Below are 15,443 nucleotides of genomic sequence, written 5' to 3'. Positions count from 1 at the left end.
GCAGTTGCTCGTGGAAAGTAAATAGGATTTTCGGTTGTATCTACAGAAATACTGAATACAAGTCTAAAGAGCTTATACTGCCATTTAACGGGTTAAGCCACATTTGAAGTATTGTATTCAGTCTTCGAAGAAAGTCCTTTGAATTACAGTAAATGGTTAAGAGGAGTGCCACTTAGATAATACTTGGGATGAAAAACTAAGATCTCTAAACTTCTTTTCACTTGAAAAAATAAGAATTACAGGTGAACTGACTGAAATGTTTAAAATTGATAAGGAAGACTTAGTGTTGATGTATACTATTTTTCTCATATTTAATAGTAAGACCATGAAAGAGAAATAAAAAGTTTGAAAAGATAGGAGTCATCTTCAACCAAAAGATTGCTTTAAGATGGTGGCCGTAGTTTATTTAATGGACATGTTGATAAATGTTTTCATGACAATGGCTAGCTTTGAACTTTCTTTTTTATTATTTGATTTTAATTTAGTGAGCAGGACAACCTAGATGGACGAAAAAGTTATGTTAATACTTTTCTTTATACAATAAAGAATCTGGCGTGGTCTGGTAGTTAGGGCACTCATAATATCTGGGTAGCAGGTTCAAATCCCGACCATACTCAATCATTAAGTCGTGGAGGCGTTATAATGTGATAGCCAATCCCACTATTCGTTGGTAAAAGAATAAGCTCAAAATTTGGCTGTGATTGACGAGTTGCCTTCCTTCTAATTTATTACTTGAAAATTAGGGATGGCTAGCGCACATGGAAAAAATTCACTAAACAAAATAGTTATTAAAAAAGATAAAAATGAAAAATTGTTTAAGATGAAAACGTTTAAAACTGACAGAAAGTAATTCAACATAAAATACAAAACAAGATGTTTCTCAGCTTCGAGAAAACGTCTACCGTTACAAAGCTCGTGCTATTCCACCGACAGAGACTGTTGTTTTTTGTCTTGAAATAAATATCTGGTATACATGCACACACCGTTACTTTTTTCCAGTACACACAAAGTCTTATTATGTTACAAAGTAATAGCTATGGGTTATTTAAAATTAAGAACAAAGGTACGTCATTTGTAAACTCATTTCTTTTTTTCGTTCAAATCAAATTACAATATACCATTCAATATTCTTTGGCAAACAGGTAGTGGCAAGTAAGAACTGTTGTTAAGACAAAACATAAAAAAGTTTTACAACTAACTGTTACTAGACAAAACAGTTCAGGTGTTGGGGTGCTCGACTCGCAATCTGAGGGTCTCAGGTTCGAATCCTTCTTACACCAAACATGTTCGCATTTTCAGCTGTGGAGGCGTTATAAAGTGAGGGTCAATGCCACTATTTGTTGGTAAAAGGGTAGCTCAAGTGTTGGCGGTTGGTGGTGATGACTAGTTTCTTCCCTCTTGTCTTAAACTGCTAAACTAGGAACAGCTAACACAGATAGCCCTTGTGTGGGTTTGCGGGAGATTGAAAAAACTAGACAAATGTGTGACGGGTGTGAATTTTTAAGTACTGTTTTTATTTTTTATTTCTAAATTGCGAAAACTTTCACAGTACGAACATACGAGAATATCCTTAACAATTCTGCAATTATTACGTGAAACTGGCCATTTATTTTCTCCTCTAAACTTAATAAAGTGGTGGTTAAGGCACCAAATTCACTATTGCTATTAAGGATTAATCGTACTTTATTATCAGGTTATAAACATTCAGTCTAATGGCCATGACTTGACATAATTTCCCGCTCAATTCCTATTCGAATAAGCTTCTACCTATGGTGGAGTTTGTTTGTTTGTTTGTTTTTTGGAATTTCGCACAAAGCTACTCGAGGGCTATCTGTGCTAGCCGTCCCTAATTTAGCAGTGTAAGACTAGAGGGAAGGCAGCTAGTCATCACCACCCACCGCCAACTCTTGGACTACTCTTTTACCAACGAATAGTGGGATTGACCGTCACATTATAACGCCCCCACGGCTGGGAGGGCGAGCATGTTTGGCGCGACTCGGGCGCGAAATTGCGACTCTCAGATTACGAAGCGCACGCCTTAACGCGCTAGGCTATGCCAGGCCTCCTATGGTGGAGAGATCACAAAACTTTTCCTAGGCCCTCTATTGTACATGGATGGCAGTTTCTGAGACGACGTTTAAACAGACCAAATGATATTCCTACTATTCCAGTTTAATTAGTAATTTTCGTTAAAGAAACGAGTATCTGTAATCCAATCATTTTCTTTCTTTGTTTATAAATAGACTTAAAGCTCTCAAAACAAATTAATTATTACGTGTGTGTTTTTCTCATAGCAAAGCCACATCGGGCTATCTTCTGAGCCCACCGAGGGGAACTGAATCGTGATTTTAGGGCACTAAATCCGTAGATGTACTACCAGCTATACTAGCGGAGGGCTAATTATTACGTTCCAAACAATTCATTTACACAATATTATGTGACATAAAAAACTAACCGCAAATTATACAAAGGAAAATTCCACCACACATTCTTTGCTTTTATTTTATATGAAAAAGTAAAAATATTATTTTCTTACATAATATGCCGTAACAGCTAAGATAAAAGACAACAGGGAGTCATACTCGTCATGGTTGATACCGTATTATACTTTTCACACGAATACGTTCAGAACCAACGTTCTGCAAATTCAGATGTGTTTGTAAAAAAGGTACTTCAAAATTAAATATTTCTGGTTAACGAATGTAAGACATTCGTATAGAGAACGTGTGGTGAAACTTTAAAAGCGAAGTGTTGAAGAAATATTGTATTTGATTGTTTTGAATTTCGCGCAAAGCTACTGCAGAGCTCTCTGCTCTAGCCGTCCCTAATTTAGCAGCGTAAAACTAGACGGAAAGCTGCAAGTCATCACCACCCACCGCCAAATCGTGGACTACTCTTCTACCAACGAATAGTGGGATTGACCATAACATTATAACGCCCCCACGGCTGAAAGGGCGAGTATGTTTGGCGCGACCTGGATGCAAACCCGCGACTCTCAGATTACGAGTCGCATGCCTTAACACGCTTGACCTCTTGGTGGGACTTAGCAATGCCAATTACAATGATATTTCCACAATTGTAAGCTAATTAACATCAATTATCTTTTACAAGTTGCTTTACAATTACATACTAGCATTAACACTTATTTTACGATAAATTACAGACGTTTTCATACAAACAATGGCTCAGAACCTCATATAACAATTATTTATTTGCCACATGTCCAATATTTGCGACTCTCTTGCTAACGTCTCAAAATAGTTAAATATTATTGAGATACATATAACAACGATGTTACTTATAAATAAAAAGGTTACAATACCATAAATAAACACATCACACACATATATTTATTTTAAAAGAATCAATAAAGGTAAACCAACAGCCTAGAGATGAAATATTATTACATCTTAAAAACGTACCTTTAGGTCCATCCTTTTGCAGCAGTGCAAAGTATAATATAATATGTATTGTATAATTTTTTTGTATAATTTCATTCTTTCGCTTTTATTTATGTAGAAATCTCGCGAGTCATTTACTCAAACTTCTCAATATTTAATGATACTATAAGTAACTTACAAGCTAATTTTTGATCTTAATCTGTAGATGAGCAAGCTCCTTTATACAGAGGCCATATTTATTATTAACCCTTGCTAAAAATCTTAAAAGTATTTGAATGAGTGATTACGTTATATTTACAGCACGTTCAAGCAAAACAGATCGAGTTATGAATAAGTAAAACTTGCATATTTTAACATAACTTGACAATTTCCTTTTAGTAGATCAATTATAGCCTTACTGAGAAGAAGGGCAAGCAGATTAATAAACTACATTTGATAAGTCTAAATGCATCCTTAAATCTATAAAAGCATTGTAGACGACAACTAGGTTTAAATCTTAGGCATTGGATCTGTAGATCCCAGGCAGGGCACGAAAGCCTAAGTCTTCTCTCGCTGGACATTTACTAAATCTCATCAAATCTTGCAATAGGTAGTAACAGAACTTTTTACAGAACCCGAAAACGAAATTTCTTATCCATTCAAACATTTATTCGCAAGTGGGACGAAGGATGATAATTTATATCCCTGAACACCCAAGTTGAGAAAGTGGAATACCTTTCCTCAAAACTAGAATACCTGTCATTGTTTGTTTGTTTTTGGTGATATGCACTATTACATATGCTCAGGTATGGCAAGATTTAAGGTATGTAATCCTGCATTAATCATCCAGTGTATTTCAAATTATTTTTTTAAGTTTTTAGCTCATTTTTTTAAAATCTATTATTCTGAATAGGCTCAGGTTTTAAGATTTTTTTGTACAATATGAACAGTTTTTGTAATTAATGTCATATTAACACTGGTATAGCTATGACCAATCATTTAGCAATATCAGAGCTCACTGGCATAGCTTTAAACGTTTTTCATAATTATAACTGTAAGTGAATATAAATAATTTGTAAATCTAAGTTCAAATGGATAAATATCTTTCAAAAATTTAAGTAAAAATGATAGTATCTGGTAAAGGAAACAGTATTTTAATATTGGATAAAGATGAATATTCAAGAAAAGCAGGAGACATTTTAAATTGTTGAACCAAGCTTGAGAAATTACACCATAACCCTCCTTAAACAAAGGAAGTCCAAAGTTACAAAGATACCTGTTAAAACTGAAAAAGGATCACATTATAAAAAACAACATTTAAACATTAGACTGTCCTAGAGTTTCTTTACAGTGACCCTAAAATTCATAAAGAGGATTTTCATTGTGACCTGTAGTTTCTAAAATTGGAACTTACAAATATGCTTTTGGTGTTGTTTTGTTTTTGTTGAAGGTTTGAAGACTTTCACTTCTAAATAACTCGTGCTGAAAAACAGTTTTGAATTACCAGTGAAATGCATCAAAAGAAATTTGACAGGAAGATCTGCTACATCAGCTGTGATGACAAGTCACTCAACACGTTGTTTTATGAAGAAACATAGGTGTGGTAAGGCCACTGTCAGAGTGTTATTTCTGGAGAGGGTCTGGAGATATGCTCACCAGAAAATTTTCAAAAATGTAATGCCGTGAGATTTAATCTTGAGCCATTTTAACTACAGATACTACATACACACAAAATAATATATTGAATTAAAAGAAGCTATTTTAATACATAAATTGTTGCTATACATACAAAGAAAAATTGGTCAGGTGATGGCCTGACTGGTCTTACCACTTTCAATGGCCCTTGTACACAAACATATCATTGGAAGGTACTGTAGAGGTAAGTAATGATTTGGTTTTTAGCATCAACCTTTTCTCAACTTTATTCTTCAAAAGTCTTTTGAAAATAACTTGTGAAACTTAATATTTCTTAGCATGCCTAGTTTACGTATTATGTAATATTTAATTATCTAATTCTTAAAAAAGTTTAAGTTCTCTTATTTCCAGATCATATTAGTCACCAAGAAAAATCATTTTTGTTTTCTTTACTTATCATAGAAAAGCATCTAATAAATCATCATTGTATTTTGTCTCAGAAGAACAAATAACAGACTTAAAAATCTGCTAATAAGATATGTGGAAAAGAACAGAAGTTTCCAGAAAACCTATGCTGAATAAATTATGCTTTCATCTGGGTCTGAAACATCATTAAATGTAGTAATTAAACTTATTGAAGTTTTTCCCTTATGAACTATACCACTGTTTATAAACAAATTGAAATATAATTTAAAGAAATATTCTTTATATAAAATAGAATTGTTAACATGTGTGGTGTAAGAAACTGTGTTACCATAGTTTTCTCTGTTGCTTAAACAATGGTTCACAAAGAAGTATTTTACACTTTAAATGTAGTTTATAATTGCAGATACAGAACACCTATGGAAATAATTATAATTGCTAAAATATATGGAGGTCTTACATCTATGCTTTCAAAGTTCGATCTCACCACTGGGCAGAAATATAATGAATCTAAAGATAATAATCTTACATCGAACAACATCCGGTGGCAGCTCCATTGGCACATTTTCACGAATAATCATTTCAAACTTCCTTGGCTTTTCTGTGAAACAAAAATATATTCTGTGAGAAGTTGATTGCACATTGTTTATTAATAATTTTAAAGTCATTGTTTACTTAGATTTTTTGGAGGTTTCAAATAGAACATTCTACTATATAAGTGCAGAAGAAAAATAAAAATTTTGACAACTGATGATTTATTTCAACAAAAAAGGTAAGCATTATGTCTTAAACGATTCTAAATTTAACTTTAATATGTATACTAAAGCAGGATGAAACGTGTTCCAAATAGAATGATTAAAGTAATAGATAAAATAAAATAAAAATAATAAATTAAATAATAATTCAATATTTTGTTGTATCCTGATAAAATATATATTTATTCTTAGCTGGTCATACAGATTTTAACATAAGTTCTTTAGTGTGTATCATCAATATTTTAACACTATCACAAAACAATTCTCAGCTGACTGACCTTGATGGCAAGCAAAAGTTTATCTGAATTGCTAATTAAATACATCATAAAAACATAATGTTCCATAATGCTCTAAAACTAATGAGTGTGTGAATCTCAAAACTATTATCCACAGATAAATATGTTTCAAATGTCCATTATCTGCATCTGTCTTATTAGTGTATCAGATATGCAAAACTGTTTAGTACAAGAGTTATTATTTAGTTTATTTAATGATTACTTAGTTTTCATAATAAGAGTGATATGTAATTATTTTAAAGGCAATTGTTAGGGCAGATTTTGTTATATAGCTCAGTAAGAGTCGTACATTTTGCAAGTAGTTCAACTGTTCTTAACATCAACTTTCCTGAAACCCTTAAGTTTTTCTTGCTATGTGAGTTTTGTTGCATGATAGTGTCTTGTAGTTTGTGGAAGTTTCAAGGCTTCAGTTGGGCATATTATATATATATATACATGAAAGCAAACAAGTGCAAACATGAAAAATTGAACTTCATTCAGGAAAAAACGTTAGTGACAAAAACATGAGATAAGCCTTAGCAGATGATTTCTAAAGTATTTTCCACAGTTATATTGTAACAACAGACATAGTACAAATAATTTATTTTGCCAACTGGATTAAAAAATAACTGAACCAGTCTGTGTGGACTTTTGATGTGAACTTTTTAAAGTCCTGAATCCAGCTGTGGTGACCACAAAAGTTAAGTGAAATTGAGTCAGAAAACATTAAGTTAGTGAAAATGAAATTAAACTAAATATTTGTTAACTTAGCCACAATGAGAGATATATTAAACTGCATTTTACAGTTTAACAGAAATAAGTAGAATAATTTGCCTTGTCAAAGGACATTTTAAAATATTTGAACCTTTCTGTGTGGACTTTCATGGAAAGGAGACAATTATTTAAAGTTCTTGATGCACCTGTAGTAACCCATGGTCAAATATAAGTGAATTTATCACAGGTTGTATAGTATGAAACAGAATAGCAAAAAGTAATTTCTCTTGTCAGTTGGATTCTAAAATAACTGAATCAGCCTGTATGGATTTTTGACAAACAAAAGTAATTATTTAGGGTTTTAGATAAAACTGTGATATCCAATAGTGTAAAGAATGTTTGTACATTCATTTGACTTGTTTTGAATAAATATTATTTTAAACAAGTGGATTGTGTGCTGTCCATTTATTGTTCAAATTTATCGTGAACAAGTCACAGATAACTCCTGTAGAAGAATCCGAGTCCACTTGTAATTAAAACCTTGACAAGGTGGGTTAATATTATGGTACTTTTAAAACAAAGAAGTCTAAACAGCAGTTATGACAAAATCTCATATATTAACAACATTTTTAGTTACTTACTCAAAAAAAAGTGTAAAAACAGTCATGAATTAATTTAGCAACAAAGAGCTTGTTTGAGCATGATAAATATTTTTTAAATGTTATAAAATAAAGTTCTGAATAAATAATGTATAACTTTTTGTAGTTGTAAAACATTTAGACATAAACATTTATTGATGAAAACTGTGATCAGAAAGAATTAATTTAATTATTAGCACACTTACTTGGGCCAGCATCTTCTTCAAATTTAGCCTTAGGTTGAAACAGCTGTTTGAAATGGGGCTTGCAATAGATCTGACCTTCATGGGAAGAATATGTGTCCACACTACAAATTTAATGTATTTATCAAAAACATTAGCTTGAATGTCTCTTTATTTATTACATTATTATTTTGAAATATATAACTTACTTTTATCAAAGAACACACAATCAAAAAAACTCTCAGAAGCCAAAAAATCAACTTACTTTAGGGTCTTGCCACACTCTTTGCAACGAAAGCATGATTTGTGAAAAGCACTCTTCTCTGCTTTGATCTTATCCATAAGGTAAACGTGCTGACCACAGATTCGACACAATATCTCTTTTTCATCCTTTTGGCTCTGTAACAGAGTTATTCAGCTTTGGGCAACATAATACACAGTTCTCACTCAGTTTACAGTGCATCATTATCATATGTTACATGTCATAGAGAGCATTATCTAGATATGGACTTCGAACTTTCAAGCATTTACCTCCAACAGCAAGCACTATACCACTTAATACTGTGCAAAAATTACCTTTACATCGATATAATCTGCTTTTTGACTGAAAACACATTATGTGAATAAAATACAACAAAAAACCTAGAAGGAACTCATTTGTTCTCCAACCATGATTTTACAGTATTGTACATAAAATTTTGAATACATGTCATTCTTAGGTCCTGTCAATAAGTATGGGTATTTTTGATTCTGAAAAATATACCTAACCCAACAGCTTTAAATTTCACTTTCTTACAATGTTTAAAATTTAAATTTCCTAATTAAAATCAATCCCATGTTTATATAATACAAACTACAGAAAAGAAAATGTTAATAACAGAAATTCTTTTCCCACTCCACTGGACAAATAACTAAGTTCAACCAACATACTTTTATATGCATTAAATCCTACTTTTCAGTAATTATATTTTCGTCTCATAATTGTTATTCATATTTTTCTTAAAGTGATAGGTCAAAAGAATGTGTAACAATATATGAAATACAAGTTGCTTAGTCTGTGTTTAATTCAGCCCAATGTTCATTAACAGTATTTTAAAAACCCAGAGTCAAGATATTTGTAATAATGATTTAAGAAGTTTTATATTTGAAACTTCTGAGTAACAACCCAATAAAGAACATGACCATGATGCTTAATGAGTATCTAAAAACTTTAGTAGCTATGAAATAGGCTTTTAAGACCCTTCATGTTACATACACACTATGTGAGAAAATGCTATTGAGTTGAATTTTACAGTCAAATTATTTTTTGTAACTGTACCTGACTGAAGGTTCGAGTCACTTTGGCTCTGTCAACTGAAGGTTTAACTTCTTTCAGTGGTTCTTTCTCCACAATGCTGATATTTTTCTTCTGTGTCTCAGTAAGACTTGACATCTATTTAGAACATTTTACTTCTGTTAAATATACGTATATATTGTACTTCTCAGCTCAGTATAAAACAATTTTGATAAGATAAAGTGTGATTTCAAATCTAAATAGCTGAAAAATATTAAAACAGTGCAATACTTCAAAAATCAATAAACTAAAGAGGGTTTATTGTGTTATATTAAAGCAATTTTGAATGTGCAAATAAGTAATGCACAGTTGATATAAATTAACATTAGAATGGAATTTATCAAAACCACATGCGGAATGATGCTAGGAAAAACCAATTGCTTTTGAGAAGGATATGCAATACTTTCTAATACAAAGCATTCATACACTCAGATTAGAAAGGATGTGCTAAGGCTGGAAATTTATGATTTTCAAGATGAAGATTTTGTACTTAATGACATTGGAAACAGTATGGACCATTCATAGAGAGATCTGAAACAAGTTATAACTCCAGAAGTGATAACTAAAGTACTGTATCTTGTAACAGGTAAAAATTTAGTTTGTGGCAGAAGGTGTCCATCTGCCCCAGGTAACAATAAGAGACTAAATTAACAAGGATCTTCATCTGAAAACATGACACAAGGCACCAAATGCAGTTTCTACATTTCTGTGTAATCACACTGTTGAAAAGGGTACTGTGAAACTATCATCCTTTTAATGCATGATGACGAGAAAACCCACTTGTAAAGAAAATTATATATTTCAAAACGGCTGGCTCACAACAATGACCGAAGAAGGTTAACCCATTGTTTGCTCCTCTATTAGTGCTTTCTCTACCCATACCAGCCATTTTTAAATATATAATATCATTCTTTTACATTAGATGCATTATGGAATGCAAGTGATATGCGTTGGATATCATAGCTTTACAACAAGGCATTTTGCAACAGAAACTATGCTTCAGAGCTGTTGTCAAAATGCATCAACTAGACTATGACTGAATGTGGGAAGAAAGACTGTGATGACATAATGAGGCTTCAAAATGATTTTATTATAATGTGTTTAACATTTGTATAACTTACATTCATAAACAAACTGTTAACAAGGCAAAACATATTCATATAATAACTCATTAATATACAATAAAATCCATCTGAATTAATGTTAATCATACTATAATCCATTGGAATTCAATTTACATACAATCCAGAGCAAGATATGATACTGTATGCTTCAAATACAATTATCAAAAAGATTTTTTTACCACATTCTAAACATGCTTTTCTCCACACAATCTTAGAATCAGGTGTTGTTATTTTGTCCACCTAAAACTATGTTCTGAAGGTATAAAGCTGTATATATTTTGGCTCAAGGAATTTATAAAATAGAAAAAGTAATTCACAGTAATAAAATACAAAATAAAAGTTGTATCTTACCTACTAAACACATTCTAATCCACAGTAGCAATACAGTTATAATTTTCAATATACTGAGTATAGAGTTAACGGTTTATTTAAATGGTGCTGAATTATCACTGTAAGTTTAACCAATCTGATAATGTCTTCTCCCCACATAGTACATTTAGATCCACAAGTATGCAAAAAAATAATATTAACATTTTCATGCTCAACATGGAGCAGAAACATACCCTCTGAGCACAGTCAAACATCACAAGTACAAGAAACTAACTAAAATCAAGCATGTGTCATACATGAAACAAAAACTTGGAAGAGAAAATGAGTACTCGCAAATTAATTATAATGCTCTCTGTATGAAAATAGTTTTAATTGATTTTATTATTTACAAGTAATTCAATGACTTTATCCTAATTATTTTGTGTTATGGTTTCTTTGATTTATCAAACTTTATAATAACTATATATACGTAAACAGTAGATCTGAGTACTGATAAAGGTTTACAAAACTTCTACCTGACAAGTAAGACTAAATATTCTTAAATAATTAAACTGGAAACATAAGAGAGGCAAGCTTTATAAATACTTATTTGATAAGTAGAATATGACATTTGAAACAATATTCCATAATCTTATATTAATAAACTGTTTGACAGTATAGACAGTTCTTGTAGTAGCTGTATTCAGGAAATGTATATCATTGTGCAGGATGAGGTAAATATCAGTTAACACTTTCCAGAACAGACAATACTTGTAGCAAATATTCACAAATAATTGATTATATACATTAATTGTCCAATTCTATAATCACCACCAGTCGTTTTTGCCTTGTTTTATGCAACTCAAGAGAAATGGTTAACAACATCTAAGTAATGACGTCGACAGATACAAACTACTTGCAAGATGAGGTAATATTTATGCATTTTCATGAAATATAACAATGATTGACATATAGATATACATTACAAGATTTTTCCCACTTAACTTAAATAACTCATGTCTGATCTAACCATTTGACAATCATGATCAAAATCAGGTTGAAATGAAAGCAGTGTTGTTGTTTTTATAAATTGACTGAAGTTTGTTCAAACCAGGTTCTTAAAATAATAACTAAAACTTATGTAACATTTTTTTTAGACTTTAATGATTTATTTATTCTGCAGTAGAAGATGCAAGGTGTACAAAGATTTAACTTTCTGTAACACAGTAAACCTCTGTCCCATAATATGAGGTCCTGATTAGATGTTTTTCACAATCTAATATTCAGTCAATAAACTTCTCAATAATTCACTTCTGACCTTCAAGCTCCTTCATAAATAGGTAAAAACTAATACTTTATTAATAGCTATAGAGAAGTTCTGTATCAGTTTTAACACAGATATAGGAAAAAATTAGTTTTTCCATACTCCGCATCCTGATCATCGGTTTCATAATCACTACATCAAGACTTCTGCTACAGAGGTAATACATTCATGTTAACATGCAGTTGATAAAACACAACAGGGTATGAATCTAAATTAATGAAAAAGAATTCCACTTAAGGTAGTGTGCCCTGGGTTTAAATCAAATATCTGTATTACAAAATAATTAAAATATAAAATCACAGTTTAGACAAGGCAGTATCTCTGCTACAAAATAATATCTATTCTCCTCCTTAAGGTCAGTTTTATGTAAATCGGTTGATTTATAAGTCAGTAAAGTTCTAACTGTTTATGAACCATGGCTAAGCCTCAAACAATGAATGCTCTAATCATATGGAGAGTCATTAAGTGAATGAAAACCAGCCAATCCAAGCAACAAGCAAACTTCTGCAAATTACCTATAACTTTATCAAAGTATTATTAGCATCATGTGGAACTGTGTCCAAAACAATGATAAAGTTACAAAGACACCATAATCTCAACTGAAAGAGATGACCACTGTTTACTGATTCTGGTTTGGTAAAATCTTGTGATGCCCTACTAAACCAATAAAAGTTGGAAAACAGGGATTGTAAGTATAATAATGTATTGACGAGAAGGAACACTGCATGTTTCCAAAGGACAATCATTTGTCTTCTTCAGTTATATATCCCCAAAAATAAATTACTTCATTGCTCTTGTAAATTATTGATTGCCAACTTATTACATTAGCATAATACGTTCGCTGACGCAAGTAAACTGCACCTTTATAATATGACTAAGTGGACTAAAATTGTATAATAAAGTATAAAAAAAATAACTCAACTGAAATTCATACATGATGCAGAACTAAAGATTCTAGAAATAAACATTTGATTAGTAGATGTCATGTGCAAATGTCACTCTTCAAATATCTGAAGAACACTATGGCTCTGCCATCGGGTGATCGTTTTATAATTAAAGTATGATATTGTTCATCACCTTATAAACCCATTTATTTAAAAGTTTTAACCTAATAATTTTTATTTTATTCTTATTAAACCAGGAAAATTTACACATCAATGGGTTATTTTAGTTATACCAAGTCATGCTTCCCTTGATAATGGACTAATAAATGATAAAACCTCACTTTTTCATTTTCTGACACTCCATTAACTTCATGGTAATGTCTGGTAGTGCTCTGTTCTGACTGCTTGGAAGTTGTCACCTTCTGTCCATGACTGTCTTTATGTGTTACTACTTTTTCTATATGTTGTGACTTACTGCTAGATGTACTTTGTTTCTTTGTAGTGGTTTCCTGCTTCATTCTACTTCGATCCACCTATTGAAGAAAGTCACTTACATCAAATAAGCCACACAAGAATAATAATGGAACACTTTCTAAAATAATATCTGCATTTTTCTTTATACACAAAGTAAGAGTCACTGTTATAGAAATACTAATCTAGAATAACATGGTTTTAAAACCTAATACTGAAAATTCAAAGAAAACAATGAAGTAAATAGATTCACAAGTCTACCTCTACCCACCCATATGTGGTGTTTAAGAGCAATTTATACCAAATAGACAATTTTAAGTAAGACAAATGTTAATCTATTATTAAGAAGTTTCCTTTTTTTTTTCTTTACATTATTTTGTTCATTAAACTTTAAGAATAGTGTGTATTTTGCTTTCTTAAAGAACCCCCCGTTGAGACAACAGTAAGTCTTTGGATTTAAACACTAAAATCAAGGGTTTAGTTTCCCTCAGTGGACACGGTAGATAGCCCAATGTGACTTTGCTATAAGAAAATACAAAACTTTTCATGGGAATACATGTACTGAGGTAAAAAATTAATTGAAAAAGGTATTTAAAATACTATACTAGAACAAAAAAAATTACTAACTATGTACTTCAGACTTTTAAAAACTGGTTAAAAGAAATCAGGAGAGAACAGATAATAAAATTTTGCGTTATGGTTGTGTCACTACTATAGTGCTACAATGTAAGGATATAAAATTTATCATTAAAAGCTATTACTATGAAATCAAGACAAAGTACAGTTGCCAACAGAACTTCTAATGAATCAAACATTGGTTTAGATACATTATATTAACAGTTCTATTAATGCTTTATCATTGTCTTTGATTTGTGATCAATATTTAGAAAAAACAAAAAATTGTATGGAAACAAAAGTGAGTTCTTAAATTTTTTTTTCAATTTTGTTTGTCATGGTCTGTGATCTATAGTTGTGTAAACCCAAAATCTGTACAAGACCTTGTTTAGTCATTCTCTGCTTTTTAATAAAAAAATTGAAAGAAAAGTAATCAGTGTATATTTTTCTAAAATATCAGAACTGCTTCATGAAGTTTGTTTGAAAAGAAATCAGATATATATGTACTGCTTATTGAACTAGAGTAATAACTGAAGTAAATACACAGTGCTTATGAAACCAGTGGAATTTATCCTCTACATAAAATAGTTTAATATACATTACACAACTGACCTTGTAGACTAATACAATTATCAATCATCACTTTATAGTCATCCCTGGAGTATAACAGTTTACACTGACCTGGAGTATGAATGATGATGTATACAGTATAAGTTACAGGATTAACCTTGTGAACTGTTACAAGTATTTTTATGTATTGTTACAAGTATTTTTATGTATTGTTACAAGTATTTTTATGTATTGTCACAAGTATTTTTATGTATTGTTACAAGTATTTTTATGTATTGTTACAAGTATTTTTATGTATTGTCACAAGTATTTTTATGTATTGTTACAAGTATTTTTATGTATTGTCACAAGTATTTTTATGTATTGTTACAAGTATTTTTATGTATTGTTACAAGTATTTTTATGTATTGTCACAAGTATTTTTATGTTTTGTCACAAGTATTTTTATGTATTGTTACAAGTATTTTTATGTATTGTTATAAGTATTTTTATGTATTGTTACAAGTATTTCTCTTTTTCTCATAAACATCACCATGCACCCTGACTTGTTAGAGTCTGAGCCTGACTGACATAGTTGATTCAGACATAGCTACAAATGCTTTTGTAAAACATATAATTTTTTGTCTACAACATACCTGTTTGTTTGTTTTTAATTTCGTGCAAAGCTGCACAAGGGCTGTCTGTGCTAGCCCTCCTTCATTTAGCAGTGTAAGACTAGAGGGAAGGCAACTAGTCATCACCACCTACTGTCAATTCTTGGGCTACTCTTTTACCAATGAAAAGTGGGACTGACCATCACATAATATCACCT

General features: G+C 31.1%; 1 protein-coding gene across 10 annotated transcripts in view; it reads right to left on the bottom strand.

Annotated features, from left to right (window-relative positions):
- LOC143245191 (uncharacterized) overlaps positions 1-15,443 on the bottom strand; it is a 129,721-nt gene that overhangs the window by 36,300 nt on the left and 77,978 nt on the right. For all 10 annotated transcript variants that reach the window (XM_076491245.1, XM_076491236.1, XM_076491239.1 and 7 more), the window contains exons 3-7: positions 13,318-13,509; positions 9,321-9,434; positions 8,268-8,401; positions 8,027-8,127; positions 5,968-6,039 (exon numbers count right to left, since the gene is read on the bottom strand). In XM_076491245.1, the coding sequence (XP_076347360.1) occupies positions 5,968-6,039; positions 8,027-8,127; positions 8,268-8,401; positions 9,321-9,434; positions 13,318-13,509 (613 nt within the window). The remainder of the gene's footprint in view (positions 1-5,967; positions 6,040-8,026; positions 8,128-8,267; positions 8,402-9,320; positions 9,435-13,317; positions 13,510-15,443) is intronic.

Source organism: Tachypleus tridentatus, chromosome 2 (assembly GCF_004210375.1).
Source record: "Tachypleus tridentatus isolate NWPU-2018 chromosome 2, ASM421037v1, whole genome shotgun sequence".
Taxonomy (NCBI): Eukaryota; Metazoa; Arthropoda; class Merostomata; order Xiphosura; family Limulidae; genus Tachypleus; species Tachypleus tridentatus.
This window is presented reverse-complemented; position numbering and strand designations above follow the sequence as displayed.